This window comes from Populus trichocarpa, chromosome 4 (genome assembly GCF_000002775.5).
Source record: "Populus trichocarpa isolate Nisqually-1 chromosome 4, P.trichocarpa_v4.1, whole genome shotgun sequence".
NCBI classification, from domain to species: Eukaryota; Viridiplantae; Streptophyta; class Magnoliopsida; order Malpighiales; family Salicaceae; genus Populus; species Populus trichocarpa.
In genome coordinates, this window is record NC_037288.2 from 10,237,645 (window position 1) to 10,264,965 (window position 27,321).

The 27,321-nt window shown below is 34.5% G+C and overlaps 3 protein-coding genes across 4 annotated transcripts; 1 reads left to right on the top strand and 2 right to left on the bottom strand.

Annotated features, from left to right (window-relative positions):
* Window positions 1–2,416: 2,416 nt before the first annotated feature.
* On the top strand, window positions 2,417–10,088 carry LOC18097653 (uncharacterized). Its single transcript, XM_024599872.2, has 12 exons — window positions 2,417–2,860; window positions 2,941–3,026; window positions 3,819–3,898; window positions 5,196–5,251; window positions 5,655–5,703; window positions 6,084–6,230; window positions 6,707–6,802; window positions 7,261–7,374; window positions 7,515–7,645; window positions 7,917–8,155; window positions 8,360–9,196; window positions 9,315–10,088. Exons 1-12 carry the CDS (start codon window positions 2,514–2,516, stop codon window positions 9,362–9,364), a joined length of 2,232 nt encoding a protein of 743 aa, XP_024455640.2. The 5' UTR covers window positions 2,417–2,513; the 3' UTR covers window positions 9,365–10,088.
* A 740-nt stretch (window positions 10,089–10,828) lies between these two features.
* On the bottom strand, window positions 10,829–22,041 carry LOC18097654 (DNA-directed RNA polymerase 2B, chloroplastic/mitochondrial). 2 transcript variants are annotated; one of them, XM_006384187.3, is made up of 19 exons: window positions 20,910–22,041; window positions 19,719–19,979; window positions 19,497–19,630; window positions 19,333–19,399; window positions 19,031–19,089; window positions 16,489–16,606; window positions 16,213–16,326; window positions 15,944–16,075; window positions 15,446–15,862; window positions 14,955–15,005; window positions 14,629–14,699; window positions 13,747–13,831; window positions 13,406–13,555; window positions 13,231–13,305; window positions 13,001–13,090; window positions 12,799–12,846; window positions 12,319–12,433; window positions 12,125–12,228; window positions 10,829–11,727 (listed from the first exon to the last, which is right to left on the bottom strand). In XM_006384187.3, exons 1-19 carry the CDS (start codon window positions 21,837–21,839, stop codon window positions 11,617–11,619), a joined length of 3,132 nt encoding a protein of 1,043 aa, XP_006384249.3. In that variant the 5' UTR covers window positions 21,840–22,041; the 3' UTR covers window positions 10,829–11,616. The 2 variants fall into 2 exon arrangements, with proteins under 2 accessions (XP_006384249.3, XP_024455991.2); XM_024600223.2 differs by having other exon boundaries at window positions 19,719–19,940; window positions 20,910–22,040.
* Window positions 22,042–25,270: 3,229 nt separating this feature from the next.
* Window positions 25,271–25,657, bottom strand: LOC127905219 (serine/threonine receptor-like kinase NFP). The gene has a single exon (XM_052452291.1). It carries the CDS (start codon window positions 25,655–25,657, stop codon window positions 25,271–25,273), a length of 387 nt encoding a protein of 128 aa, XP_052308251.1.
* Window positions 25,658–27,321: the final 1,664 nt, after the last annotated feature.

Sequence of the window (27,321 nt, forward strand, 5' to 3'; positions counted from 1 at the left end):
AAAATCTATCAAATTCATAAATAGAGAGCTAACACCATACCATCAAACCTATAAGTAATGACATAATAACCTAGTTAAAATATCATCATCATGTTTTAACTATCAATATGAAGTCAACATGTGTGTGTGTAAGAAAGGTTATTTGATAATGGATGTTCTAAATAAAATAGTTCAAGTTCCATAAAAAGACATACGAGTTGTCACAACCCTAGACCTATAAATAAGTTACATTGTCACAAACATTCACAAATACCAACCTAGCTACCCAGGTTCTAGAAACAAAACAAAATACACATATTACCAAACATTTAACTCAATTAAATAAGTTAAGCATCAGAACCTCTACCACTATACCCTTCACCACCACCACCAAAACCACATTCACAACCACCTTCATAGATAGCCACTCTCGATACTCATAAAATAAGTGCTTGGGTAGTTGTTTTTGTATCAGTAACATAAATAAAAGTGATTTTAGGTTGATTCTCACTATAGTTTTAATTTTATGTTCGCAACAAAATCAATTCTATATTTATGTCCACAACAATAACAAAGGATGATAACAATGATATACAAAACAAGAGCTGATAAAACGCTCAAATGTTGACTAATGTTTTCTTTATTGTTTGTATATGTTCTTTGTTCTCTCTACATTGACTATTTCTCTCTTATAAATATGATACTATATAGTACAAACATAATCTAGTTTCTTACTGATATTAATTGAGAATAATGGGTATATCAATTTGTACCTTTATTGTTTCCTACGAGGATTGTTAGGATTTTGAGGGAGAGAGCTAGCAAAGACCTTTTGTTACAGGTCTAATTAAAATATGAAATGAACATGTTAGTTTTCTCAAATCAATTTTAATAAAAAAGAATATTTATATGTTATTTCTCATTGTTTTTATAATAATTGGTTGGTTCTTAATGAAAGATGCTATAGATTCAATATGTTCTTAATCATTTGATTTCAAAATGCCCTCTGTAGCCAATGCTCAAATGAGAATTTACAAGGAAATCATTAAATAATACAATTTTTTTTACATTTACCATATTAATATGCCAAAGGGGCAACACATGGAATTCAATTGGTAAAACAAAAAAATCAAAAACAATTCAGGCCAACTCTTCAACTTCCATCGATCGCGTGTGATTATTATTCAAAAGGAAAAAAAAAGAACAACATATCATTGAATACAAAAGCTTATGAACAACCTTTTTTCATTCCAAAATAAACATTAAATGAGTTTAATTTCTATATAATTAATGTTGTTAAATTATTTAAAACTATAGTTATTAGATCTAATTGAGTGTCCAAGTTGTCGGGCTAACCCTAGGTCATTAGTCAATTTCAAACCAATATTGTTTTAGGCAAATCTTTTTTTTTTATTCCTTAAATTTTACACGGTTAGGTCAACCAAATCTTAGATTAACCCATCAATGTCTAAAATGTTTTTTATATTTTTTCTTATCCCAATTCGTTAAGTTTTTTAGCCATAATATGGTGATAAAAAAGATTCTTCATGCTATCAATGCGTTCCTTCTCACAATAGGGGTTTCTTTATAGTGTTTTTTTTCCCCCTGGTCTTAATGAAAAATCTTATCTGTTATTTTCATTTTTGGAGAGCTTAGAGTTGGATATTAGGTAATGGATAGATTTATTAACACAAGGGGTTTTTTAGGTAATTTTAGGTGAGTAAAGGTTTGGAAAATGAGTTTCTTGAGTCATAAGGGTCAAAGCCTTCCATTCTGGCCGTCTAGGGTGGCCAACAATCATACATGTTGTCTTCTTTTTTCTTTTATTTTTGAGGAAACAAGAAATTATATCTTAAAATTACTTTTTGCAATTGAGTTTAGATTATCAGTTTTCTTAAAAAAAATAATTTTATTGTTGCATAATTAAAAAGAAATTAAAGAGCTCCTTATTTCATAAGATTAGTTATTCTAATATGCATACTCTTCTCAGCTTCCCGGTTCAATTCTTATTTAATGTTAAAAAAAATTAATATTTATTGACAAATATAATTCTCAATTTAACATTTATTAAATACACACATCAACTTTTCATTTCTAGATTAGATTTTGTATACCAACATTTAACTTTGTTTTTCTAAAAAAAAAAATAGCAAAGAAACACGAGCACGTTTAAGCCCTATTTGATATTGCAGCTCAACTATGTTTTTGAAAAATTTTAAAACTTTTTAGTACTCTTGGATAATATGGTGATATAAAAATTAAATTTTAAAAATAATAAAAAAATATTATTTTAATATATTTTTTAAAAAATAAAACACTTTGAAATAGCTTAAAGAAAACTTATTTATTCTTATTACCCTAGAAACTCAATGAGAAGCCCAAACACGCCAAGTCGATAAAATCAAAACCCGACCCGCCCCGCTTAACTTCCTGTTTCCATTTCCAAAACCCGTAAAAAGTAAAAACACTCCTCCTACAGGCACCTTTCACCTTTCACTCAATTTCCTCTCTCCGAACTGCCGTAGCCACTAACAATGACATCCACCACCATGGGCCCTCCTCCTCCAAGAAACCCCAATCCCACCACCTCAACCGAAGCTGCCTCCATCACAGAACCCGAATCCGAACCCGAATCTAAAACTTCAGTTGTCGACGAACCACAGAAAATCTCCTCAACAACAACAGCTGCAAAACCCTCCATGGCCCCGCCACCTCCCACAAACCCTATTCCCACCCCACCAGAAACTTCTACAGAGCAAGAGAAAATAAAATCAAAGGATCCGTCAGTGCCGTACACAATTCCTGAATGGAGTGGGCCACCTTGCCATAAATTCTCCCTCGAGATTCTCAAAGATGGCTCCATTATCGACCAATTCGAAGTGTAAGTCTTGTTCTGGTCTTCTTTTTTTGGTTCTAATTGTTATTAACTAATGGCAGTGTTAATGGCCTTCGTTTGTTCAGTTGTGAGAAAGGGGCTTACATGTTTGGCCGTGTGGAGCTCTGCGATTTCATTCTCGAGCACCCTACCATCTCTCGCTTCCATGCCGGTACTTGCTGTGCTATCTCTCTCTAATTCTGGATGTTGAGAATTGTTTGATGAAATTAAGTTAGTTAACGAAGTAAATGATTCAGTTCAATTTTGTAATCAGTTTCGATCCAGGCATTAATTGAAATCGAGCTAAAAATTGTGATTATGTGTATTGTAGCATGTGCTATTTTTTTGGGGTTAGTACTTTTGAAACATCTGACTGTCCCATAAATGTCAAGATCAGACAGAAAAAAGCCGTGAACTTGGTTGCTGACAGGAACTTTTCTGTTTCTGTTGGTATTTAGCTAACCTCCTCCACTTTTCTAGCATGTAGACTCGTGTATCACCCTAGCTGAATGCAGTTAGTAACTTGCTGTTTTTTTTACAACCTGCTGCTAATTTCCCATTCCAATAGCTGCAAGCTGCTCGGTGATTGTAGTCGTTATGCTTTCTCTTGGGAGACTGCTATCGGTAAAAGTATGATAAATATCTTCCTAGTAGTAGTTTTTTTTTCCTTCCGGCCAAGTGCATTGTTGTTTGACATGAAGATTACGTAAGCAGATTATTTTGCATCCAAAACATGCACAACATTTGTGAAGCTTATTTTCTCAGAGAATTATATTAATTTTCTTTTTGTTTGTAGTGGTGTAATGTCAGTTATTATCTCCAGCTTTCCATGTCATAGAACCTGTTCATCGAAAGATGGGTTAAGAAACTCTTATTCATTGGGACTTCAAACATAGAGTTGTCGAAAGTTTCCTTAATTGTAGATGCTGGGGTCATTATATAACAAGTTGCTTCTCTTTGCTAGTTCTCCAGTTCAAAAGAAATGGAGATGCGTATCTTTATGATCTTGGCAGCACTCATGGCACCTTTGTTAACAAGAGTCAGGTAAGCATTATTTATGTTATGCTTCTTATATTTAAAATATATGCATTACTTGAAGGTCTGATGTAAGTGATACATTGATATTGTCAATGGAATTTGTGGTGTGTGGTTCATTACATGTTAATCTAATATATACCCAGCTATATAAGTCATTTTTTTACACTGACGCCTTCAATTTATGGTGTGTTTGAATGATATTTCTGAACTAAAGGAGTATCTGGTCGGGTACGTGGGACGTGTTCTATTCCAAGTAAACTTATTGATACCAAGGAAATCATCAAGGACTAAAATATAAGCACAAAGAAAAAGGACAGGTAGATCCAAGTTAACCAACTTGGTGGAAATGTAATGCACTTTAAATCAGACATGAGGTCTGGTTCATGTCAACAGCAAATGTCCTGGATCCTGAGGAAGAAATTAAAAGAAAAGCGAACTAAAATGATTGTTTAGAGAAACTTTCCAAGAATTAATTGATTTTATAGCTGCTAAAGGTTATAGGGTACAAAATAAATGCTAGCCTCTCCAATTTGTACAATCACAATCTAGTTTCAAGAGGCAGAAAATATATTGTAATTGGGAATCTGATTACATTAATTACTAAAACAAAAGAAATCCTAATAAATATGAAATACACTGCATTGATCTACTACATTGGATACCCTAAACACTAGTGCCTTATTGGAGACGGATTCCTACACTAAGCAAACATTAATAGCAACCAACCAACATTTTTTCCATGTTAACACAGTCTTGCAGTCAGAAGAATTTTTTCTTGTCATGTCTGATCAGATCTAGAATCTTCCAGAGGAAAAAATCCTTCCTTGATAGGAAAATCTGAGTCTAATTGGCCTCACCATCATCCATCTGATCGACCATGTCATCAAATATCTATGTGCAATTAATTCCAAGCCAGCTTTGAGTCTATTCATGCTGTTGACACAAATGAAAGAAGTAGCTCTGGTTTATCATCAACCAAACTAGCAAAATTTATGGTTTTCAACTTTCCTCAATTTAGCATTTTGTGGGTTGAGACCGTAACATGAATATTTATTAGCTGATTATCTGGTAGAAGAAAGCCTTGCTCTCAGGTGGTAAAGGGGTGAGGCAGAGTTATGGTGGCTTCTTTGTTTGAAATTTGCCACTGAAAAGTTTTTGTAGAGTACCTTTGTATTTTAATGATGTGCTACTGGTTTGACTTTTTTGTCAGTGTTTTTTCCTCTTTTTCTTAAGTGTGTTTTCCCATACAGTGGGAGATGGTTTTTGTTGCATTCTTAACTGCTTTTCCCTTTCTGTTTATCAGGTGGAGAAGGGTGTTTATGTGGCCTTACATGTTGGTGATGTTATTCGATTTGGACAGTGAGTAACTTTCATAGTTGATTCCTTGACTTATCCCATTCTTCCGTATCTTTCATGCCTATAGCATTAGTTTAGTTCAACACTCTTTTTTTTATTGTTATCACCTGGCATCATTGCCTGCATAACTTAACATCACTGTAACTTGTGATGTTAAGCCACAATACATAATGCATAAGGGGCCATTGGCCAAAGACTGTAAGATTCATGGTCAAAGCCTTTAACAAGCTTTGTTTCACATATTCCTTGTCCTATACATACTGAGATTGTTTCGATCTGTCTTGCATTTGGTCTTATATTATGAGAGTGTTATGTTTAGAAAGGCATGAATTGGGAATGAATGTTGCTGTTTCTACATGATTGTCCTTGCATATTTCTGATTTTTACCTGTTCTTTCCTTGCACAGTTCATCTCGATTGTATATTTTTCAAGGACCACCTGACTTGATGCCACCGGTAAGATTGCTGTCACTATATACACACACATAATAAGTGCTTGATTGATGTCTGAGATTTTGTGTGTTGGACATTACTTCTTGTTTCTTTCCTCTTTTCAAGGACCACCTAACACATGCACGTATCACCTTATGTTCAAAGTGTTCTATAAATTGTTCACGTGGTGTTGACATGTATGCTGGTGCACCAGGTTTAAAAGAATAAACAATGCTAAGACTTTTTAGTTTGTAAGATTAAATGAATATAATTTTATGTCACAGGTATACCTCTGTTGTAGATTTAGTTCTATATCTCTTGCATAGATTTGTTAGTAGCCAGTTATGTTATCTCGCTTAAACAGCAGGGATGCATCAATTGTTTTAATGTATCACGTGTTGTAGGAAGCTGACAGGAAAATTCGTAGAAATGCTAAGATCCGGCAAGAGATGCAAGATCAGGAAGCCTCACTTCAACGAGCAAGGCTGGAAGCATCTCTTGCTGATGGTATCTCATGGGGCATGGGAGAAGATGCTATTCAAGAAGTTGAGGTTAGTGTCACTCAATATTTTTCTGGATGTAATCTTGCGAGAATTATTGTTGTGGACTTTTTACAACTTTTCTGCTGCCAACACTTTTCCATAAGCTGCTTTGCAAAAAATATAGTAATATGAGATTATGTTTGTGTGCCCTTTTATGTGAGGAGGATTGCTTAAACTATTATTTGTTCAATATGAAGTATGCGTGCTGGACAACAGTAGTGTTTGTTTATAGCTGTCTACACTCTGTCATTCTTACCTCCTTGTTTCATGCTTATACAGAATTCTTGCATTTTTAGTAATCCAAAAAAGAAAAAGAAAAAGGACAATTCATTATGAACTTGTTTCTGTCTCAACTAGGAACTTGAAGACTAACATATGTACTCCTGTCAAATTTACCTTCGTTTACCAATTTTTTTCCATAACTCTTTTGCTGTATAGTTGAAAGCTGACGATCATCTTCTCTGTTTGTCTTATTGGATTTCTAGGATGATTGTGATGAAGTAACATGGCAAACCTACAAAGGACAGCTTACAGAGAAGCAGGAGAAAACCCGTGATAAAGTGATAAAACGAACAGAAAAGGTAAGTGGTTTTCATTTTTGCACTCCGAGATCCTCATTCTAGATATTTAATGTCTGATATAATGATGATTTGCTTACCTTGAACATGAGACTAATCTGTATCCACCATTTTTTAAATCTCCTTCAGATTTATTTCCAGCTTCTTTTAAAATGTTCATCTTGTTACCTTTAGACCACTTTAAGTACTATTTTTGAGATGACCCCTTTCCTTTTTTTGTTTCTTTTTACTGTCCTGCCATTCAATTTTTGTGGTATTAGAAGTGCTAAATCTAAATGGTTTATATGCTATATTGGTGCATGCTTTATTGATTGGAGAAGTGAAAACTTCATTTTTGCATTTTAACTGTTTTTGTTGCTTTTTCTTACGTTCTTTTGAATATGTAGAAACTCTGCCTCTCCCCCATTCCTCATGTTAATTTTAGTGCTCATTTTGCTTATTCAACTGAATTCTGGCTGTAGATTGCTCATATGAAGAAGGAAATAGATGCCATTCGTGCTAAAGACATTGCACAAGGTGGATTAACACAAGGTCAGCAAACTCAGATTGCACGCAATGAACAAAGAATGACACAGGTAAAAAATCTATGAAGATAAATGTAAGCTGGTCTTTTCTCCCTACATGTTGTGTGATTACACTTTCTTATGATAGAAAGCAAAATCTCTTTTGAATTTCTCCCCACCTTTACATTATATTCTCTCATATCTTTTGTCAGATAATGGAAGAACTGGAAAACTTGGAAGAGACTCTTAATGAAAGTATCCGGGAAAGTATTGGGGCACGTTCTGGAAGGATATCTCGTGGTAAAGGAAAAGGAACAGCAGAAGATGGTGAGGATTTTTCAAGGTACATTATCTTGCAGAATTCTCTCCAAACCAAAAACTTGGAACTTTCATCAAATAAGAAAATAAAAATGTCATACTATGATTTATTTACACTACTGAGTTATTGTTTGTGAGTTATTCTCATGGCCTGATATTTTATAAACTAGAGTAATGATTTTGCATGATTGGTCATCCAGTCATCTTTTTATTTTTCTTTCATTTTTCCTTTTTTTTTCTTTCATAGAAATCATGATCATGCAAATTGTATAACTAATGCTTACTACTTCATTTAGTGATGATGATGAATTCTATGACCGTACAAAGAAACCATCAGTGCAAAAAGCTGGTGAAAATCTATCGGTTGAAACTGCCGATACCCTTCTTGACAAGAGAGATGCTATCATGAAACAAATGGAAGACAAAAAAGAAGTGCTTTTGATCGAGAAGAATAAAATGGCACCAGAAACTGCAGTTGAGAACGGAGCTGGAGATGCACTTGATACCTACATGTCAGGGTTATCGTCTCAGCTAGGTAGTGTGATATAAATTACTTATATTTATGCCATATTATATGCTTGAGAAACATTTTTGCCTCTTTGTGGTTTTGTTTCCCTTACCTGTCAGTGCTACTGCTGTGTCCTGTGTTGTGTGTGTGTGTGTGTGTGTGATTGGCAATTGCTTTGCAAACATTTCATCATTGCTGCATTAGTTGCTTATTTCTTAATTTTCTTGTCAGTTCTGGATAAAACCATGCAACTCGAAAAGGAACTATCCTCTCTGCAATCTGAACTAGACAGGACCTTGTTCCTATTAAAGATTGCTGACCCATCAGGAGATGCTGCTCGGAAAAGGGATTCAAAAGTGCAGGTTATGAAACCTGACAAAGCAGAGGTGCCTGTTTCTGCCACCAAAAGCCAACCACCCACAGAACCAAAGAAAAGTAGTGCATTGGGAAAACCGACCAATGTCTCCATGCAGAAACAGAAAGCTGAAGATGCTGTGGTTGCTGAAATGGTATCGAATGATGCAGCAGAAACTGACAAAAATGTCATTGATGCACCTGATGGTAAGCCTACTGTTTATACTGCTGTAAAACCCCAATGGCTAGGTGCCATAGACAAAAGGAAAATGAAGGAGACCCAACAAGAAGAGGTGCTGGTCATGGATGAGTCTGATCAGTTTGTGGATTATAAAGATAGACAGAAAATCCTGAGTAGTGTTGATGGTGCAGAGGTTAACGTGGATTCAGAGATTGAAAGTGCTGCTCCTGGTCTGATAATAAGGAAACGGAAGGGAGCTGAGGGACCTGGAGCTAATGATAATGAAGCTCCTGAACAGTTGACATCATCATCTGTGGGAGCAGAGCTCTTGGCAGAAGATGCTGTTGCACTGTTATTGAAACATAAAAGAGGATACCATGCAGAAGATGAAGAAGGAAATCATCAAAGCCAAGAGATATCAGGCACAAATCAACGTGGCAAGGAAAAGAAAAGACCGAAAAGAGTGCTGGGCCCTGAGAAACCCTCATTTCTCAATAGCAACCCAGATTATGAAACCTGGGTGCCACCTGAAGGTAAAAGCTCTCTCTGAAAACCTTGAATTTGGTTGTAAAACCAGTGCCTTGATTCACAATTAACATACATTGAAAGTGCGGTATTCTCCTCGTCTTATAACTTCTATACCTCATGCAGGGCAATCAGGTGATGGACGAACCTCTCTAAATGATCGTTTTGGATACTGAACTGATATTCTAGTAGTTTCCTATGTTTGAGCTCACCACCTTCTCAGAGAAATATGGTTCATAGGAAAGCTACCAGAGTCTTAAATGTACTGAGAGACTGACGCAAACTTAGCCCCTTGGTCTTTCGTGATGAACGAATCCGTCTTCTCATAGTTTATGGCGTGCCTCAAAATTTATGCTTGAACTTGCAGGCCATTTTTAAGACACACGGACACTGGTGGCTGAAGGCCATTCATTGTGATTTGGTTGCTTCAAATTTTCAAGACATCTAAGGACGGAGATGACCTCTGGGGTCAATTTCTAAATGGAGACATAAAATGTTGTGATTGGTCAAATCTTGGCTGACACAAGGCACTTTGGCACAATCATGTATAGCAGTTAAAGGACCACAGTTTGTATTACCGACTGCAAAACTTTGTTATGAGTTCTCTCAGAAGAAAAAAAGCAACGAGTCTCCTGGTGTTGCAGAGCAATGATCAAAGTCTCCAGTGCACATCCGTAGTAATTAAAAGCAGTTTTTCAATTTAAATAATTGAACTCTTATAATTTGGTACTTGATCAGTAGAGGTCTGCCTATTTATAGTCTCTTTGTTTTTTGTTAATCTTGACATGTAAAGATACGAAGGGACACATGTTAGTTTTTTTTTATTGGTTCCAATTAAAAAAATTGATTAAAAATTAAAAGAAAGACAAAAATAATAAACAAACTGTTATTTATTTATTATTATTATTATTATTATTATTATTAAATATACTAAAAAAAGCTAAGGTTGGTTTTTTTAATCATTATCCCTTGTCTTTTTTTATTGAATTCTTGTGATCTAATTCCATCAAATAAAGTTTTAAATTAGAAGTTTTAAATTATAATAGAAATACAAGAGGAAGAAAACATGTTGCAATCTAAGTTTATAAAATTTTAATTTAAATGTTATTTTGTTCATCTCAAAAAATAAACATTTTTATAAAGAACTTTTTAAAAAATATTTTAATTAAATAAAGATCATTTTTATTTTTATTTTGGATAGTTAAGAGTCTTTTGGATATTTATTCTAATTGTCTTTGATTTTTATTTTTGGATATTTATTCTAATTGTCTTTGATTTTTATTAAATGAAGTACATTACTAAAAAAAGACTATATTTTTTAGTTGATAAAAATAGATTAATAAAAAAATAAGGGTTATGCTAATTTAAATTATTATGTTTTTTATAAAAATAATTATTGACATAATTAAACAAAAAAGTTTGAATAGCTCCCTCAAGATCAAATATTTTTTAATTCAACCTTCGACGAGGTCAATTATCTAGCATGGAAATACAAAAATTAAAACTACAACCATGCCTTTGTCAGAAGGGTTTCTAGTGCCCAGAAACCAGTTAAAACGGGGAAAAAAAAAAAGGAAGGGAAAAATTGAAAACTGCTCCACTATGATGGAATTACCTTCACAACAAAAACTAAAAGATGATACGAGTGGAGAGTATAGATTTCATTTGAATCATAAATTGACAAACTTTCACCAAATGAACTTTAAGGGTAGTTTAGCATCAAATGGTGGTTTCCAAACCACCCTGGTTTTTTGTTGAAATATTTCTTGTGCCTCTGCTTCATTTCTGTACACCCGAAAGCCAGTTTTTCGCTGGTCAAAAAAACCTTTCATCCCAAGTTGCCAATCATTACATAGAAACTACAATAATATTATTATTCACATTACATTTTCAGTGTGGGCGACAAGGATCAATGGCGGTATAATAACATACCAATCCGTCAAGGCAGAAACATATGCATCCAGCATTTCGTAGCACATAACCATGGGCCCTCATACTCTCTCTCTCTCTCTCTCTGTCTCCCCATTCCTGGAGTCAAGGGATGTTTCAAAATCACGAAGCTCTGAATCATTCTCAAAAATCAATGAAGCCACCTTGTCATAAGCCCCTATAATCTTGCTATCTCTTCATTCACTCTTTGTTCAATGCAAGAACCCCAGAGAAGCCTATACCCACCACAAAATATCTGTGCTTGCTATACAACAGCATTCAGAGCTGAGTCAATGGAAAAGAGACTTAACGAAGATCTCCCATGCCTGATGACCTCTTTCAAGATATTATATACAATAGTGAGGCTAGTCTCTTGCAGGAAGTTTTCATTAGATCACACCTTTCCATAATCATGCTTGACAAGAAACAAAGAATGAATGACACCCATTAAAGATTGGTGTCATGTTAGTGTAGCAATGTGAGGACCCGTTGCACTGAATCAGTTGAAGAAATAAGGTGATTCCAACACTTGCCTCAACTCAAAGTCTCCCCATTCAGGCAAAGGCGGAAAAGACAGTGTAGGAAAGGACTTTTGGAAGCTCTCCAACAACTGCATTCAGAACAGAAGGTATAAATGATGGATTTGACACCACACAGTTATTTCAAGTGCAAATCCAAGTAGAAATTATAGGCATCTTTTTATCCCAAAACACAGTCGAAACTGCGGTTGAGAGCAAATTATAAAGGATGTTTTAATAAACGGCAGCAAGTGTTGTTTATTTAAACATAATGCCATATATCTCTTCATCCTTCTCTCCGCACCAAGACAATCACAATCGATTAAAGTGTAAGAAAATTAACTTGCCTCTTGTCGGCTCTACCAAAAAAACTTCAAAAATATTGTATTGGGGGGCTTTTCCCTTGTACAAATACATAATGATGCTAGGCAATGGATGGGCCATTTATCTTTCCAGTTTGTAGAGCAATATAGCAGTGCTAATACTTACATTTTTTAATATAGGTGTTTCATAGAGTTCAACAAACTTTTCCCTCAGTATCCTGTTCATTTCATCCACATCACATGCATGCGTCCAATATGAATCGTGAACTCCTGTAATGGTATGCCATATACAGTAATAAGAAATCAAAACTAGGAATAGGTCAACATTTAAGACAAAATCCAGTTACAAGTGAAAAAAACCTGCAAATTTTAAGCCTGCCCTTTTGCAGGCAACTGCAGTCATCATCATATGAGAACCATCAAGGGAATGAACAAAATTTGGTGGGAAAGCTGTTCTCTGTCGTTTGACCATAACCTGTAACAGTAAAAGAACCACCAAATTTGAGATCCAAGACCCGGAAGGTTCAACATTTTTTCCCTTTCTTTTAGTATTTTGATTAGTCCAGACCGAACTAAAAAAACAAAAGCAGGAAAATTTAGCTGGACAAAAAACTTAGGCACCTGCTAAAGTCTACCAGAAATTCAGTATATTAGGAAACAGTTTACAGAATGTACCCATGTAAGATAACTATGATCCTAGAACAATATTTTCAGCCATAAAAACAGGTTATTTCAGACCTTTCACAATTAGATGCGCTATCAACATCCTAGCAGAGACTCACAAGCCACAATAGATAATATGGAATCTCTATTAACTAGAGCAGAAAACAGAAACATTACCTTGTCAGTTTCCTTTTGTAGTGTTAAAAACTGCAGGGAGGTTTTGATCTGCAAAAATTGTATGAAAGGAAGATAAGAGAATTCAAAATGCCATTTCTATCAACGTAACAAAATGCCAATCAATTTCTTTTCTTTACTTTTTTTTTGTCCAGTAAGTACAATTAATGATCTACTATGCTTCTGCAAATGTTATAGAACTCACAACATGCTTCCCTAATTTACGGTAAGGCTGTACAACAGGAAGTCCTAGTGGAGTTGTCCATCGCACTGGCTCATTTTCAGATGCAATAATCTGGTCATGTTAAACAGTCAACAGTCATATGGACAACAAAAAGAAAAAAGGTAAACAGAATGTCAGTTGATGGTTTAGAAACAATAACAAAAAAAATCAATACAAAGGAAAAAACAAATAAATAGATGAGACAGAATCACCTTTGCACATTCCCCAAGCCAGTTCATGATACTTCGTGCAGCTTCAAACATCTCTCCTAAGGCAGTTAAGGTCACCTGATAAAGCAATAAAATAAAATATTGTCAGTGACCTGTTTTATGAAAGAGTGAGGCTAAGGAATTATCAATCCTCCTTGTCAGGATGCTCCTTTCACACCTTTGCAGCATAGCAAGAACAACCGAAGATCTCTGAATTGTCTGTGAGACCACGTTCCTTTAACCTCCTTTCAATTTGGTCTCTAGCACCAATGTAAGTCACACCATACACAGATGTCATCACTGTCTGCTTCACCAATTTCCTATCCACCTAGATTATGTCAAATTACTATTAGTTCGAAAGCATAAGAACTTACCCTCTATGAAAAGCACACCCTATTCTTTGAATGAGTTGGAAAAAAAGAAGAAGGAAAGCATGGTGCAGTTTTGACCCAGTTGTAACCAAGCCATCCCTTAGTGACAGAAGACCACTATAATCGAGAATGAAAGCTTGAAGAAAACCTGACTGATTAATCTTCTTGCACGCAAAGCGTCAGGAAAAACTTCTGGATCTTCCTGTGCATCACTCCGCATGATGTCAAGTACTCTGCATTACAAAAGTTCACATTCATCACGTTCTTTTTGCAGATATCTGCTTGCTTCACAACCAGCAATGCATGATCACAAAAAGAGGATGGAAAAAGAAAGATTCTTGTAAAGGCTATACAAATTTGGCTCCAACCAAACACATCCAATGGATACCACAGGAATTTGACTTCATGGATCTGGTCATAGGCCATGAAATATGCACTTAGCTGATTGAAGTTTTTCTTTGATTGAATTGAAACAAATTAGGAGTTCCTAATTTAAACAGAAATATTGATCTTTGATTGGATGTTACTTCTTAATTACATATACCTACATTTCCAAGAACGCCAGAAAACTCAGCCAGTTAAATACATTCTTCTTTGGCTTTGAGATAGTAATGCTTCCAAACTCTTAGGCTTTGAGACAATAATGCTTATTGCAGAATTTAATCGAACCAATACATGCTGGTGTGTTGCAAAAAAAGCTCCTAATTAGGAGGCGTTTTGGCTTATATTCCAAAGATCATATTTGTGGCTGTCCTCTCAAGAGTTGGTCAGAAGTCTAAAATTCAGATTATGTCTTCTTGTGATTTGGAACTTCAGAATTAAAAAGGGAATCCCTTAATTAAGCTAACTACCCAAGAGTTGCCTCAATTTTCAGCATATTTTTTTTAGTTTTTCAAATCTCTGGATTTTCAAGTTTTAGATCTAATCTTTAAATCAGTGGAGTAGAAAACCATCATCTCCATTGATTTGCTTCAACAAAAGCACATCTGAGTTCCAATCTTTTCAACGGTATCATGAGAAAACCACTTACCTAGCAGCTATTCCTGAGTAGACATCTGTGGGCTTCTCTCCAGCAACTAGATTAACAGCAGCTGCTCCCAACTGTTCAAGACTCCAATGATTTAACAACACAGAGGGGTTCAAAGTATAATCACAGGCATTTTTTTTCCCAAAAACAAAAACAAAGTTCAAAAAAAGAAAGTTTGCATGAAAAGGCAACTTGAATTCAACAAGGATTGGCATCAGCATATGAAAATCAGACAAGCAGATTGCGGGTATCGGGTTTTGTATATCAGCAGTAATCATATAGAAAAGTAAAACTTAATACCATCTTCCAATTCAAGTTAGGGACACTACCTTGTCTCTTCCAAGTGCAGCATAGTGTTGCAGACCATTGCAGGAACCATCCTACAGAGAACCATAACAGGGAAGGGGTACCTCAGAAGGCAGTACAAGTTATGACAAAATACAGAAATATCAGAGTAAAATAAATTACTAGGCCAGAAGAGCAAACATAAGCCCAGGGAAAAGAAAGAGAACAGTCTGGCATTAGTGTTTAAGTTGAGTGTCCCACATAGTTTGACTTTTTTTTAGCAATAGTGCCAATAGAAGCAACCTAAGCTTATCATTTCTTTCATTTTCCAAAAGCAATTGGAGCAAGGTACAATAACAAAGAATCTTGACTCTCCTTCTTCCATTCATCTTACTAATACCTCTGCTTCTCTCAATCCATTCCCTATAATTTCAGTAAAACTGTGCTCAACTGAGAAGGATGCTTTATAATCCTTCTAAACAATGTCTACAAGAAGTTCATATGAGCACAAAGCAATGACATTGATAAGATATACCTGATGAATAGGAATATGTGAAAGGCATGTTTCTGGAGAGGAGCTTCTCAAAGCTTCAGTGAGGTTAATGCACACAGCCAAGCACTGAAACGGATCTTCTGCGTGCAACCACCAACGCTTTCCTTCAAGTGGTTTGTCCGCAGAATCAAATATATCATCAAGGTGATTCTCAGTAAAAGCTATTCGTCCCTCATGGGATAACTTGTCTACACCACAAGCAAACAGATTTGCAAGGTGTATCTTCAGCCAGCGTAAGCCTGACTTTCCAAGAGGACGTCCCTCTGCAAACTCCAAAATACCCCGGCATAGATCTGAGCCGAGATGGTTTAAATATGGGTGCATGGGGTAGGCACGGCCACGAAAGTCAAGATTGTGTGGATAATAGAAACCTTCTTCATTTTTCATCTTCCGTGCTACCTGGAGCCCATTAAGAACATTGACATAAACCCCAAGGAAATTGAAAGTGTACTATCTAAAATAAAGTCAAATGAATTTTACAGCAATTTTAAGTTCTGTGTCGCAACGGCGTGAATGTCTTTCCCTATTCTCTTTTTTCACACTTTTGACTTTCCACTTCCACTTCTTTAGCAGTGCTTCATCTTCTGTTTCCGGCTTCTCAGGTAAAGGAACCTGAAATGAAGCCATTAAATGAGAGGTTTTCTAGTTGCTACAAAAATCATAATCAACTATTAGAACACAAAGAAAAAGTAAAAGAGTTTCTAAAAAAAACTGGAGTTACTAGGAGCAAAATTAGAAAAGATACTCACATCACTGCGGTCTACCAAATCAGCAAGACGACCTCCATTATTCCATATCCTATCAACAACACTAAGTACCCTCTTATTTACCCTCCATTTGGTATTTCCTAATGTATCCAGGGCCTGGAAAATTTATTCAAACAAACGATTAGCTTCTTGAAAAATCTACATACATGTGATAGCACATACACGATTCTCAGTTTTCACATGTAGTACCATATAAGATTTTGTTCAAACAACACAATATGCAGCAGTAACCATGCAATGCATCTAATATGTACAGACCTCAAAAACTAGCTGTAGCTGCTTCTTAGGTGTCCTCTTAACTGCTTCACGTTGCTGTTTAGCACCATGTATCCGCATGACATAGGATGGTAAGAACAGGTGTGCACCTTTATCATAACTGCAAAGGGCATGAAGGTTATGGTTGACACAAGTCAGAGAGTTAAATATCACAAGCTATTATGCAATTATGTAAGAAGTGCATAGAACTCAAAAATGCTACTTAAATGCAAGGTCCTGATTTATTACTAGAAGCAATAGTGGTGTTAAGAGTTGCAATAACTACATGGGAACCAGAATCCATCCACCAAGTCAAAACATCCAGATTGAAGTAACGTGTGTGAGGAACCTGTAAGAAACATTTGCATCTTCCAGATTTGTATAGGAGGATCTAAAATGAATTATAGTAGGGACTATGCTTATGTGCCTCCAGCGATGGTTTTGGCCTGATGCTCGATCTAATCAAATGGAAGTTATTCAGAGTGCAATCTCTGGTATAATCTATCTTTGCTTTTTGTTGATTGACAGTTCTTCCTGGAATCCACTCCTAATGGATACAACCAAAAGTGCTAGGGATCTTATCAGATTTCAAGGCAACAGGTTGAATGGCACAAGCTGCTCTAGAGGCCACTTCATATTCCAAAGCAATGTGTACTTTTTCCAATGAGGATTGATCACCTATTCATTTCCTGTCATATAAACCAAGAATGTTTGGCAACTGGTTCTTTCCTTGTGTGATTACCAGGCTAAATGGTAATTGGTGATTGGTGATTGGTGATCGGTGATCGAGATAAAGAATTCTGGTGGGCCAAAAAGTTTGCATGGAAGAATTTTCAGGCCATTCTGTTGCATATTGATTGGTGTGCATACATCTATTTGGTTTGGAAAGCAAGAAATCACATGATTCACAACAATGCAGATGAGCAGCAGTTCATATTTTGAAGTCTATTATTCAATCTGTACAGTCCAGATCCAAAAGAACAGAGGACCTGAAACCTCTTGGAAGACCCAAATGGATCATGATTTGACAACTTTGGAACTACTGTAGCTAACTTTAGCTATTAATTTCTTTATTGTTTTTCAGCTAGTTCGGTTTTCCTTCAGCTTTTGGTGACTATTAGTCAGGACATCTCCTGTTTCAGTTGCTTTTGATCAGTAAAATTCTCATTTATCAGAAGAGCAATTCATTTGATAGTGGATAAAATGGACACCAATCAAAATGTAATGACATGATGCCTTATTTATACACATGCGCGTGCACGCGCATATATTGAGAGAGAGGGAGGGAGGGAGAGTGTCAGAAAGGAGAAAGTTTAGAATATCAAGATATTTATCCCTATGAACCCAATGTTGTCGCATCAAAAAATCAAAACACTTCATTTTTGCATATTGACAGTCAAGGTCATCAGAATAATTTCTCATATTACATTTAAATAAACAACCACTCTTGAGTACAAATTGACCATCATTAAGTAAACACATCACTCATGTTTCCGCAATAATATTTAATGAAAGTAATCTACTGATTTAACTGGTTACTCACTGCTTTTCCTTCTTTATCCTTATCCATGGAGCTTCCTTCATCTGTCTTCTTACAATTTTGTTTTACAAAAAAATCAACCTACATCAAGAAAAACTTAACCACACTCCATGAAATCCTAACCAACTCAGAAAACAACAAAGTTCAAACAACTCGGTTTGAATGCAGAGATCCATCTGTGCCATTTCTCTCATGAAATCATCTGTTGTCTCCATGCCCTTCTGGCACATTTGAAATAAATAATGTTTTCCTATGTATGGCCCATTTACAAGTCCTCACCTGAACTAAAGCACTTCAATTGAGTTCTCCATGTACTATCCTAATCTTAAATTAACTCCATACAATAATTTGACACTGTAACTTTTCTTGTACCAGAATCATCCACCACAGAATCCTTGTAGAAAACATAGTACCTTTCCTTTTTCTATATTTTATCTCTAACTGCCAATCATTCTTTTCCGGAAGCATACCTTTCCCTTTAACATAAATAAACATTTACAGTAAAGAATTCCATATCAATCTCTAAAATTTGCTGCCCAATAATGTTAATTTTCCCTTCTTGAACATGATAGTAATTTGCAAATGCTCATCAATGTTTTAAAACAGTGCTCTCAATTATCTTGAGAATCCTAGACAAACTCTTCCATCTCATATCTCATATCTCATATTCACCATTTCAATAAACACTTGCAAGACAATTAGTCGTTCTTCCACCGAAGGTTTAGGAAATGGAAAGGCAGGGCCGTGAAATATGCTAGGATGCTAATTTAAAATCGGAATTCCAGACTTTAATTTCAGAAATCCATCAATTCATCAATCACACCATTTTAAGAGATTAACTTGACCAAAAAAAAAAAAACTGAAAACAACTCCAGGCATCAAGCAGAAGTAACTGAAACAAGGTGAATATTTTGGAACTTGGAAATTATATCCAACTAGAAAAGATCAAATTAAAGCAAGACAAACATGGCAAAACTGTAAATATAAAATCAAAATTTACCGTACCCTCTCCATCGAAGCGGTGGCACCAACATTGGCATATAAGGAATCACTATGTGCCTATCCTGTTTGGAGAAATAACACTTTTTATGGCTCCTTGTACAAGAAAAAAGAACAAAAACTTCTGCGACTTAAAAGGCACCAAGGAAATTGTCTGCAGATCATATTTGTTTCAGCTGTAAAATCTAGAAACTACCTATCTGCTCTGAAATAGATGGCATACCCCATGCAAGTTCAATGTTATAAAGGACAATAAAATATGAAAACTGGATTTCATTAAAAGAACGAAATATAACAAGGTTACTCACAGTTTGCTCAAGGCCTTTGAGGACTAGCGAGTCACATTGAATAACACCATATTTTCTGGAAGTCTTCCTGTTAAGAAAAGGCCAATGTGTGCATCAGTTTGAAGCAATTACAGGGGAGATAAATAAATTGAGCTCATCGAGCTGAAAAAAGAATGGCTCCGTACTTATTTTCATATGACACAGTTCTGAACGTGTGTACAAATGCAGGTCGAAGATCAGGTGGACTATCAGCTAACTGATCAGGAGGAGGCTGTATATAAGCTGTTTGTAACAGCAATTCAATTAGACGGCTGCCGACCTGCAAAGTGCAAGGACAGAATCAAATTTGAATATGGTACATTAGTTCAAGAAAATTAGCTTTCACCTATGATTACATGCACACAAACCTTGGCCTTAGCATCCGTGCTCCATGATTTTGAATCATCGTGTCCCTTCACAATCTTCCTCACTGCTGGCAGCTTTTGTTTTTTAATCAAATCAGTAACCTTTTTTCTTAGCTTCTCTTCTTCATTCATGACAGCAGGGGATTCACCTTCTACACTATTCTTGCTATTATCAGCGTTTTCCTTTTTCTTCCTTGTTTTCTCCAAGAAATTGTGTATCCTAATCTGTTTTATCACAGAAACAGTCACAGATTCAGCCCTCAGCTGAAAGAAAGAGAACAAGGCTGGAGAGTTAGGGGGTCCAATATATTGATTAAGAATGGTATTCCTAAATATTTCTGCATTGTATAGTTTTTTTATTTAAAAAAAAAGAAGGAACTCCCAAAGTCAGAGGAGACACTGGAGTAAAGTGTCACATGTGCCTTTAAGGTCTAAACTAGGTAAAAAACTTAAAAAAAAATTATTAAACAAAGGCACAAACAAAAACTTGCATAATTGAAATGCTAAAGATAATTGTTGTCTCCAACAGGGATATGCAATAGTACAAATCCATAGTGACATGGAGTGTCCTAACATGAGATGTGTTCTAACAAAGGGAAGTTGAAATCTCACTCTTATTGGTCCACCATGTTCAGAATTTGAAGAAAGTGTAGCTCAATAAAGAAAGGTGGAATAGAGTATTCAGCTTAATAAGGCCCATGACATGAAAAGTTTAATGTATAATGACAAAGTTGTAAGAACTTGGTATCTAAAAGATGTTACATTACACTACATTGTCATGCCCTGCCTAAATTTAATGTCTTCACTGGAACTATTAAACAACACAAGAACTTGAATTCATGCGGAATCAAAATAAAGCTGAAGGTGAAAACTATAGATATATAGGAAAAGAAATTCAGAAAAAACCTCCTTCAACATTGGACACACAAAATTTTACAGACGTAAAGGAAAAATCTAATTTTACAGGCATTACTGAGGTTTCATAATCTAAGTTCCATAGCTGATTTTTATCGATGGTAACTCCACCTTTCTTCCAAGTTCATCACCTCAGATGAAGGCTGTCTAAATGCAATTTTAAGGACCTTTATGTTTCCCCTCATCTTACTATATTTTATCCGGGCACTCATTAACCTCTGTCTATAAATCAAACAGCAACCATAAAATAAGCAAATAAAACAGGTTAAAATCACTTACCTCCTGCTCAATTGCATCACCAATCATACAAGCAGCAGCCACAACTCTTGCACATCCATGTTCCCCACCTATCATCACCATTGCTGTGAGCTTATGCATAGTAATAACAGACATCATATCAGCTGGCAACAGATCAAAATACGGAGAATAATCCGGTCTGGTCTTCCCTCTTCTAATCGACTCCTGCTCTTTCGCAATTGCATCTCTCAAAGGCTCAAACCAACCAAGAAACAAACCCTTCATATATGGCAAATTAGGAGCCAACTTATGCTCACACATATCCTTTAGAAGTTCCTTATATTCTTTCGCTGCCTGTTCCCATGCTTCAGCCTCAATCTTCACTTGCCTTCTCCTTAAGGCCTTATACTTCCCTGACCCCATTCCACGGTTAGCATGTAGCCTCCTTCTCCTCCTAAAGTCCTTCTCTTTCTCCTCTTCTTTCCTCGTGTCTTGCAGCAATTCTTGCAATTCCTCATCAACAACCACATTATCTTCAACGTCTGTTGATGACACTGCCTCAGCTACACTCACATATCCTCTTGGACACAACCCACTACACAGATTCCCATTACTACTATCACCATTTCTCAAAAAACCAAAACTAGGTTTTCCCATATAATCCTTATGGGTTGATATTTCGCCAATTCGGCGAAAACACAGCTGTGGACTTGAGTTATTAACTGAATGGAACTTGGATTTCTCAAAAAAGATGGGTTCTTGAGGGGCTCCTAAAAAGCTGTGAGTTTTTGGAAATGAAGGGAAATTGAGAGACTTTGATTGGGGTTTCAAAATGGCTTGTTTTGCAACGTTTCTCCACATAACTGTGGATGGTTTTGAATTGATTAGGGATAGAATTGAGGGTTTCTTATCAAAAGCAATCAAAGGATCAATTTTTTTGGTAGAGAATATATGGGGGTTGGCACTGGACATCAAATTTTTATGTTAAGAATTTTCAAGGAAATGAAAAAAAAATGGAATTGAAGTGATTGAGAGATGAATTGAAATGTATTGGTAATGGAATTCGAGAAAATAATTGAATTCATAGAGGCGAGGGCATGCTATAGTGGCCGCCTTAAACCCTGCTTGAACCTTCTTTGGGGTTTTAGCTAAATCGTCTTTGTTTATTTTTGTCCATTGAATTCAATTCCGCAGTAATTTAAATTGAATTCAATTCATAATTTTTTATAATTTGTTATATTTAAAATAAAAATTAAATTTATATATTATTAAAATATCTGTGAAAATAAATTAAATAGCAATGTTAATTATTTTATTTTTAATTCAAAATTGTTTTTTTTTCAATGTAAAAATAAAGTCCAGACTTAACAGCCGCAAAAACCAATCATTTTACAATGTAATATGGAAAGTAGTTCTCAACGTTGCGTGAAATCCATATGGTCACCCATTTTCACCTATATATCTAGGGCCAATATCAAATTACTTTCGGTTGAATACTAGATTTTTATTTTTCACACTACATTACAGTTCGAATCAAATTTTATCTAATGTGAAAAAAAAAATTCAAGTGATGATAATCTGAGTCAACTCGAGTTACCTTAACTAATATATAAAATATAAGATCAGAATGACTTGTAAAATGGAAAGCAGAAAAAACCACAAAACTTAAAGCCCAATAATTTAATCTCAAATGATAAAATTTTAAAAAAAACATTAAAAAAAAAAAACCTGAGTCAACTCGGGTTAACTCAACTAACCCGCTACCCGCGACATAAGATTGGGATAAAAAAATTAATTTTTTTTTGAAAATGACCTAAAAATAAGGATTGAAGTTAAATATAAAAAAAAAACCATTGAAAAAAACTTGAGTCACCCCAGGTTAACTTAACTAACTCGCTACCCAGAATAACCTAATAGAAAGGAAAAACATAAACAATAAAAAAAGATCAAGACCCAATAGTCTAATATCAAATGATGAAATTGAAAAAACAATAAAGAAAATCTTAAACAATTCAGGTTAACTTGACTAACCCACAACCTAGGATAACCCCATAAAATAAAATAAATGATTAAAAAAAACAATTAAAAGAACAAGGACTAAAATTGAATAAAAAATGAATAAAATAAAATGTTGAGGGATAAAATTAAAAAAATAAATAAATAAAATAAAATGTTGAGGGATAAAATTAAAAAAAAAACAAATCAAGAAAAGAATTTAAAAAAATAAAAAAAAGAGTATCATATTTGATATAAAAATTAAATAAAACCAAATGGAAAATGATGAAATTGAAAAAAAATCCAAAAAAAAATTCAAAACAAATAAAGACTAATCAAAAGAAGAATAACCACAATTGAAAGAAGAAATAAATGGGAGGAAAACTCTAAATTTTGGCTAACCCAGCATGGATTTCAAGGAGAGAAGAGAGAAAAAAAGGGAGATGAGCAAAAAATCTCAATGCCACAAATTTCATTACACGTGTCGCCCTATCCTCTGTGTCGCTACCGGATGCTGAGATTGGATTGAACCATAAAAGGCAAACCCAAAAAAATTATGAAGTCAAATTCATACATGTAGAAGTAGCAAATATCTCCTAATCTGTTTGCCCCCTTTCATGCATGCAAGACATAGATGTCTGTACAAGCATGTCGAAACAGCAAATCCCTAGCTATATCCAGGGATGATGTCAAAATCATCTAGAAGTGTTAGATAAATTAAAAGCACATATCTTCCTATAGGTCCGTGAATAATACTAATGTTCATCAATCTAACACCTCCAAGTTATTTTAACATCAATATCATTATAATTTCATTCAAGTCCATAACAAATGGTTTCTTTTATTTATGCAGATGACATGTCTAAATTACATTTTAACAACAAATTGTTCCACCATTGTATATGATATTATTGTTCACATCATAAACAATAGTGTCACTATAATGACATAACATAAATATGTTACAAGACATTATGTAAAAAATAAATAAATTGGATTCTGATTGATTGGACGTAATTATAACTAAATTGCATTATCTTAACACTAATTGAAAAAATTCATATCAAATACAATCAAATTCCCAAAATTTAATGTTGCAAATTCAACATAAATTCAACATAATTCATGATATGAAATCTATTTGATATTTTCATGCTTAATTTCATTAGATCAAACCCAAATTAATAGGAAATTAATATAATTCAAAGAAAATACTAAATTCATCAACTTATCAAGAATTCAATTAAACATGTAAATCATCATAATTCTACCGCATTCATGCTCTCGTCCATGAAATCATCAAGCATAGTTAATTACATTTTTAGCTTATTCCAACAATACACACAAAATCTCTAATTCGACAACTTAACATCAATTAAATGCAACGCATAATTAATTGAAGTTATTATTTCATAATTAATTTAACTTATTTTCATGTTCAACTATATCAAATTAACCCTAATTGATGATATTCTTAATTAATTCCATATTAATTCAAGAAACCTTAAATTTACCATAAACCATAAATTCAACCTAAACAAGTATTTGATTTCAACCAAACAAAACATAAATTCATAGCAATGTAGTATATTTACCTTGTTTGTAAAACTAGAAAAAAAGTTGGGGTGGTGGCGACAACAAAGAGAACATTCGATTTTGCACACAAAACATCCAATAATGCTTATAGACTAGGATGAGTTTGATTTTTGGTTATTTTAAAGGTAAAATGAAGGTGTTTGGTGGGTTTTTTAGAGAGATAGTGAGGGTGTTGGTCATTTGGTCGAGAGAGGTTGTGTTTGTGTCTGCCAAGGTTGTTAAAATCGCGATTTTAACACGGCACGGAAAATACAATACAAACTCGGATCGTAAAAACGGATCGTAAATCGTAAAATCGTAAGGAATTTTAAAATACATTAACAAAAAATTCATGTTTCAAATAAAAATTCATATATAGTTCAAACATCTTAAAATACATGGTTCAAATAAAAATTCATACATAATTTAAATAATTTTTCATTATCAATTGTAACAAAACAACTCCATAATCAAATACATCAACTTTAGGCATCAATGAGTCTGTGGCAAGTCTAGCCATTGAGAAATTTGTTATTTTCGCCCAAAATGTGGAATCGAGAAGAATATTTGTTGTTCGAATATCCTTGTGAACGATGCTTGGTTGAGTGTGTTCATGCATGTATTGCAGGCCATTGGCCACATCTAGTGCTACATGTAGCCTTTGACTCCCAGTACAGAAATGAAATAAAGCTACCATCATCCTTTGCTGGTGACGCTGGGTCAGTGTCCCAACCCAAGGGTTCTAAGAGGAAAGTCTATGCCACACCAGCAGGGTAGTTGCCGCCTATCAAGAATAGAATTCTTTCTTCACTCGACTCGGAGTTCTAGCTTTCTTATGACTTCAAGCATCTCTCAATCATGTTGCTAAAAGAAATTCTCTGCCCCACTCTGGAAACGGGGGGAAGTCTGCTTTGCATTGCTATAGGGCTATGATTCAAAGTGAGGAAACCTGCAGAGCTTGAGGAAGATTCAGAGGTGGGATGCAACCACTTTTCCAGCGACCCATTTTCTGCAAATTCATAGACCAAGAAGCGATTTCCTTCTCTGTCAAATCCAGATGACATCCCCATTAGTTTAACCAGATTTGCATGACTGACTTTCTGCAAAATCTTTAGTTCTTCTGTGACGTCATCCTTGGTTTTCTTCATTGCCAAGACCCGACCATTGATTTTGGCCCTATATACTGATCCTCTTATCTTATAATGTTCATTTAGATCCATCGTTCCCTCCATGATCTCTTTAGCCTCATAAATGATCGGCTTGCCCAGATAGCCTGAAACCCCTGGAAGCAACTTATCTGGTGTGATCGGTGCCCGGTTGGTTAATTAGAAAAGGGGATTAGAGATTTGTTCGGTGAAAAAAAAGGAGTGAAGACTGAAGACTCTTTTGTGACTGAAGGCTGAAGAGTGAAGACCGCGTGGCGTGACTGTGTATTTCCACAGCCAATAAGCGTCTGACAGCTGGACCAGGGGGGACATTTTGTTTCAGTGCATGCATTTTGTTACAATTGTAAAATCGGTTCTGAAATCGCGATTTTGCGCGATTTCATCCGATTTTAACGATTTCACCCGATTTCAACTCGATTTCACTCATTTTCGATTTTTTCAAACGATTCGACACGTAAAGCATGTTTTGACTCGTAAAATCGTACGATTTTACGAGTCAAAACGCGATTTTAATTGGTGTCTGCTCTACGTGTTCTTCAATCTGAGTTTAAATTTTAATTGATGTCGCACTTCAGAAGCACAACATTCTAAGTTGTTGTACCTCTGAAACATACCATTACATTATCGTGCTTTTGAAATGCGATAACTACCTTATCAGGCTTCTTAATAGCGATATTTACTAAATATTGCATTTTGAAAGCGCGATAATGTCAAAGTGTGTTATTTTACCAAAAAAAATTTCAAACGGTATTATTCTGCCAAAACTTTAAGTTTATTGTGCTAACGTTTTTTTAAAAAAAAAAAGTTTTAAAATTTTTTTTTCTTTTTTATCTAAAATGGTAGTCTCTCTAATTTGGAAAAGAAAAAAAAAGTAATTATAAGAAGATTTTAGAACAATATTTATTTGGTTTAAAATTTTGAAATAATCCTAATTTCGTAAATTGGCTTTTTCTAGTAATCTACTAGGCTAGATGGGATAATGAAAAAAACTAGGCAATGATATCTATAAATTAGATCACAATATTCTAGCTCTTAATTTTATTTTATTTTCTAATATTCTTTTTACTCTTCATTTTTATTTTTATTTTTATTTTTCACTTTATACTTTCACAAATCTTCTACTTCTTCTTTTTTTCTATTTGCTCGAAATTAAAATAAAACATGCAAAAATATATATATTTTTAGAAAATAACTAAGTTTTGAAAAATTAGATAAAGTTTACTGAAAATGCATTTCTTTATATATTTTTATATTTTTCTAAAAAATATTTTTTAAAAACTAAAAGTAAAAACAATTTATGACAAACATTATGCATAATCACAAGTATATAAAATCTATGATTAATGTAATTGAATTGAATTTTAAGCAACCGCTTGACGCAGCTGTTGAATTAATGTTTTATTAAATTTTGATTTTTTATGTTAAAAATAAAATTTCAAAAATAATAAAATATAATATTTTAATATTAAACAAAAAGCAAGAATAATCTAACGCCTTGTTTGTTTCAAGGAAAATGAATTCCTAGAATTCATTTTCCTTACTTTCCCATGTTTGGCAACAATATAGAAAAGTAGTCAATGGAAACTTAATTTCGGTCAACGTAAAAAAGCCGATTTATTAAAGGAAAGTGTTTTCCTTCTAATAAAGAAAGGAAAACACTTTTCTTTTTTTCAATACACCTATTTTCACAAATCACGATCTCTCTCTCGTCAAAAACG